General features: G+C 55.5%; 1 protein-coding gene across 1 annotated transcript; it reads left to right on the plus strand.

The window, feature by feature from the left end:
* Positions 1–955: 955 nt before the first annotated feature.
* On the plus strand, positions 956–3,269 carry LOC123103605 (probable trehalose-phosphate phosphatase 7). Its single transcript, XM_044525250.1, has 6 exons — positions 956–1,518; positions 1,626–1,697; positions 1,809–1,898; positions 2,051–2,104; positions 2,208–2,309; positions 2,552–3,269. The coding sequence occupies exons 1-6, from the start codon at positions 1,111–1,113 to the stop codon at positions 2,945–2,947; spliced, it is 1,122 nt and encodes a 373-aa protein (XP_044381185.1). The 5' UTR covers positions 956–1,110; the 3' UTR covers positions 2,948–3,269.
* The last annotated feature ends 1,729 nt before the right edge of the window (positions 3,270–4,998 follow it).

Raw genomic sequence — 4,998 nt, forward strand, 5'->3', positions numbered from 1 at the left:
GAAGCAAAACCGTGAGTCTCGCAAAAGAATAAAAAAACAGAATCCATTTTCGAGAGGCACGACCTTGAATCCCGCGAAAGCACAACCGTACCTCTCGCGGAAGCACAACCGTGACTCTCGCGGAAAAGAAAAATATAAAAACACGTTTTTTTCGTTTCTGAAGGGCACGGTCGTGACTCTGGCGAAAACACAACCGTGCCTCTCGCGAAAGCAAAACTGTGGCTCTCGCGAAAGAAAAAAATACAGATTCCAAAAGGACGGTCGTGCCTCACGCGAAAGAAAAAAATGCGTTATTTCATGCAAAAAAACAAGGCCGGTGAAAAACAAAAATGTCAAAAAAACCTAGAAAAACCCATTTAAATATTCGAAAACACGTGCAGAAAAAAACAAAATTCAGAAAAAACACGCAAAACGTGACACGTGGCAAATGACTGATAGCGAGTCAAATGACACTGACCATTGCGAGGCTCTCGAAGAAGCGCTCGTTAACTAGTGGCTGCTCCAAAAGGGGATTGGGGGCAACAAATTTGTTCACGGGCCGAGCCGAGCCGAGCTCGGCCACTGCCCATCTCAGTTTTCGTCGTGACTTGAGCGGTAACAGCGCGCGAGTTTTAACTCTTTGTTTTGCTCTAAAGGAAAACGAGCTTTAACTCTTGTGGTAGTACTACTACTACCAACTTGCCGGAAGGAAAGCTGGATCTGACCAAGAAAGAGCCTCACATCACAGGGGAAAAGGCCATTCACCGTCGACAAGGCTAAGGTGTCGCGCACCGAGCCCCACACGTCCGCCCGCGGCCTCCACGGCGGGCCCTGCACGTGCCCGCGCGGCCACCTGGCACCGCCGTGGGCTGCGCGACGGCGGACGACATCGGCCCACCCCCCGCGCCGGATTCACGTCTTCCCCTCGCTTCCCTCCACCTATAAATACCCCGCCCCCCCGCCTCCACACAAAACACCAATCATTTCCTCCTCACTCTCGCTTCTCCTTTTCTGCCTTCCAACCGAAGCCCCATCCCTTGATTCCATCCATCGTTCGGGATCCTCCTCCTCTCGCGCGCTTCTAGGACCGGTCCCTCGAAGCTTCTTCTTCTCCTTGGACTCGTGCTTGGCATGGCGCAGACGACCGTGGTGGTGCCGGAGGTGGGCATGACGGCGCCCGCGCCCACGGCGTGCCCCTGCCCGGGGTCCCTGTTCCCGTACCCACCGCCGCGTGCCGGGATGGCCGTGAGCCGCAAGTGCCTGCGGGCCGCGCAGGCGGAGCTTGGCGCCGGGATGCTCAGTGGCCTGGTCGAGTCCATGCGGGCGTCCTCCCCCACGCACGCAAGGGCCGCCGCGGCCCTCGCCGCCGGCGTCGACGACGAGCACGCCGCCTGGATGGCGAAGCACCCGTCCGCCCTGGGCAAGTTCGAGGAGATCGTGGCCGCGTCCAAGGGGAAGCAGATCGTCATGTTCCTGGACTACGACGGCACGCTGTCCCCCATCGTCGATGACCCCGACGCCGCCTTCATGAGCGAGACGGTGAGCCACTCCCCTGCCCACTCTGCTTCTCCAAATTTCATACCACCATGCACCTCTGCTCCCGACCTGCGGACACGTTATTAATTTTGTGATTCGGAAATGAGCAGATGCGGATGGCCGTGCGCAGCGTGGCCAAGCACTTCCCGACGGCGATCGTCAGCGGTCGGTGCCGCGACAAGGTACGCCCGCCAGCAATTAATGAACTCCCATTGCCATCGCCCACCACGACCACCGCCGCCGCTGACGAAACGAAGCTAACCGAACCGATGTGTGCGTGTTCAATTTCGCAGGTGTTTGATTTCGTGAAGCTGGCGGAGCTCTACTACGCCGGCAGCCACGGCATGGACATCAAGGGCCCGGCCAAGTCCTCAAAGTCCAAGGTGAATTGATGCTCCTCTCCTCTCGCCCATCATCTACTCCTAGCTAGCTGCTAGCATGGTCGCTCGATCCATCTATCTCCAGCTCCATTTTTGTGGGCACGAATATTCCCATATCTTGGCAAACTAAAGGCATATACCTTTTTGCCCCGCAGGCCAAAGGAGTTCTCTTCCAACCAGCAAGCGAGTTCCTGCCCATGATAGAAGAGGTACGCACCTAGCTTCAACCTCGCAGCCGCCCACTCATTCGCACCAGAAATCTGGTCAGAAGAAACCGTTCTAAACTCGAATCCATGCATGGTGTTTCTCCAGGTGCATCAGCGGCTGATAGAGGAGACGAAGCACGTAGCCGGGGCCAAGGTGGAGAACAACAAGTTCTGCGTGTCCGTCCACTTCAGATGCGTCGACGAAAAGGTAGGCGACGGACGGAGCAGAACGGAAATGGGCGCTGCCACCGCGAATGGCAGCCGCTTTCCTTCCCATTTATAGCTTTATCCCTCCCCACCACCCGTATTCATTCACTTAACCACCGCTAGTGCTCATAATATAAGATTGAACCTCCCTTTTGTCCCTAGTGGAGTAGTGGGGAGGTTAGTTAGGTTTAATCACTTAATAACTAGTGACTGATCAGCGTCGATGATGATGATGGTTTGCAGAGCTGGGGCGCGCTGGCGGAGACGGTGAAGGGCGTGATGCGGGAGTACCCGAAGCTGCGCATGTCGCAGGGGCGGATGGTGTTCGAGGTGCGGCCCACCATCAAGTGGGACAAGGGCAAGGCCCTCGAGTTCCTGCTCGAGTCGCTGGGCTTCGCCGACTGCCCCAACGTGCTCCCCGTCTACATCGGCGACGACCGCACCGACGAGGACGCCTTCAAGGTGCTGCGCCGGCGGGGCCAGGGCGTCGGGATCCTCGTCTCCAAGCACCCCAAGGACACCAGCGCCTCCTTCTCGCTGCAGGAGCCGGCCGAGGTCATGGAGTTCCTGCTCCGCCTCGTCGAGTGGAAGCAGCTCTCCAAGGCGCGCCTCAGGCTGCGGCGGCAGGCCGACGCCTGATCGGACGACGAGGATCGGCCGGCCGGCGGGAATGGCCGAACTAATTATTTCACTGCTACGTGTAGCTTAGCTAGTTAATGAAAATCCCCTGCTTGCTCATCCGAACAAAGCCAAAGGCTACGTACGTGGATGGGAAGAAGGAACGTACTACGGCGAACCTGCGGAGCATTGTTGCGCCACATGTTGTGTTCTAATTAACCGTCCTTCTTTTTCTGGGGATGTATACCGTACCTACCGATTATGCATGCATGTAAATTACCTTTGTCCACGTACAAGGGGAGGAACCATGGAATAAACAAAGAGAAATCTGAGTAAATAGCAACAACAAAGCCTTCTCTGTCCGTGCATGCGCACACCATCATCAAAATCTGTTTCAATTAATCAATCGATGAGGCAAATGTGTTGCCTCCGTTTCAAAAACTATTACTACACTACACTACAATCTTACGAGGTCATGTTATTCGTAAGCTGTATTGAAAATGTAATAAATTCGATCTTTCTGGCCGTTGGATTCAAATCCAACGGTTGGCATATTTCTTATTTCATCCTTTTCCCCCCGCTTCTTCTCGAAGCCGTCTTTTTCCTCTTGCTCTCGATCGCCACCGACGTCGCCGCCACCTCCACACCCGCAACCGACGCCGCTGTCGCGCCTTTCTCACTGCCTCGCCATCCTCATGCCGCCACATCCGCCTCTGGCCATTCCTCTAACCCCGACCTCTTCTCTCCAGCCTTCCACCCTGCGCACCTGAACCAATCAGCTTCCCACTCCCTTTCACCGGTGACCACCCGGCCGGTTCGGCCTCTCGCCGCGCGATGCCCCGCCTCTTAATCGGAGTTGCACGCGAGAATCGATCGTCACGAGCTGTGAATTCAGGCGACTTACAAATAGCAAACGCGAGCGTACAAATTTATGTGTAGTGCATCCAAGATTCCGTGCCCTCGGACGGTCCCGAGTGAACTGCATGCAGATCGATGCAGGAGCAACGCAATACAAGGATGATCAGCTGTACGGTCCCGAGTGAATTAATCATGCATGTGATGTGCGCTAGTGGTGTCGGTAGGGCACACGTACGCCTCGGCGGCTTGCCTACCAAAAACCGAAGCCAATGGTTTTCCCTTTACTTGATTGATCGAGGAGTTGCTCGCGCATGCGGCCAACGCTGGGGTTCACGTGATGGCACGCACAACAGCACACACAGCCCAGCCGCGCAGCGGTGACACGGCACCGTACGTCGTCGTTTGTCCCGCTCGCATGGTCCGTCCCGGTCTCCGACGTGGCCGTGCGTGGCTCATGCCTTGCTTGTTAAGCGTGGCGCCTCCGAACAATCGTTGTACCCCCTCGGCTGCTTCCCTTCTCTGTGGGCGCCAACTTTGTTTGCGACCGTAGCTACAAATGTTGACCATGCCGAGGCCCATCGCTGCCCTGCCCAAAAATGTTGTGAGCGAACGATCCTTGTCGCGGCTCGAGTTAGCACTACGGTTTGTCATGGAGCGGGAGGTACAGTACGTACGTAGCTAGCACACAGTATAGCTGAAGCAATCAATGCTTGCACCCACCTGCAAACAGAGAAGCTAGCTGCACTACAGTGTGGCCACTTAACTTTGAATCGATCGAGCGACTCATCTGGTCACAGCTGCTTCTGCTGCTGCAGATGAATCATTTGGATGGGACTCCTCGGATGGATCCACCTACCAAGAATCCAAGATGGATCGGAACGTGGAAAATAAATGTCCAAGAACTGAACCTCGTACTCTTGGTCTTGGATGCCAAAACCTGTCTGATTCGCTCCTCCCTCCCTGCATCGACAGCCGGTGGGGCGAATGGCGAACCACCATGCATGCAAGCAATCATCGACCGATGCACCTCTTGGAGACCAATGATTTAATCCGTTTTACCACCATCTTTTAGTATAGATAGATAGATAGATCCTTCCGAAGAATCGGAAGCATGCGGCCACCAATACTGGACGAAGCAAGTGCGGCTGGCAATACACAACACACGCAGCGATCAATCATCAACGGCGATATTTGCCAGTAGTAAAGGCGCACTA

The sequence above is a fragment of the Triticum aestivum genome, chromosome 5A, assembly GCF_018294505.1.
Source record: "Triticum aestivum cultivar Chinese Spring chromosome 5A, IWGSC CS RefSeq v2.1, whole genome shotgun sequence".
Lineage (NCBI taxonomy): Eukaryota > Viridiplantae > Streptophyta > Magnoliopsida > Poales > Poaceae > Triticum > Triticum aestivum.

What these genes read in the sequence shown, in the direction of transcription:
- LOC123103605 (XM_044525250.1), top strand. Translation starts at nt 1,111, where the DNA reads ATGGCGCAGACGACCGTGGTGGTGCCGGAGGTGGGCATGACGGCGCCC. An exon ending in CCGCCTTCATGAGCGAGACG is followed by an intron (nt 1,519 to 1,625) that starts GTGAGCCACTCC and finishes GGAAATGAGCAG; the next exon opens with ATGCGGATGGCCGTGCGCAG. An exon ending in GCGGTCGGTGCCGCGACAAG is followed by an intron (nt 1,698 to 1,808) that starts GTACGCCCGCCA and finishes TCAATTTCGCAG; the next exon opens with GTGTTTGATTTCGTGAAGCT.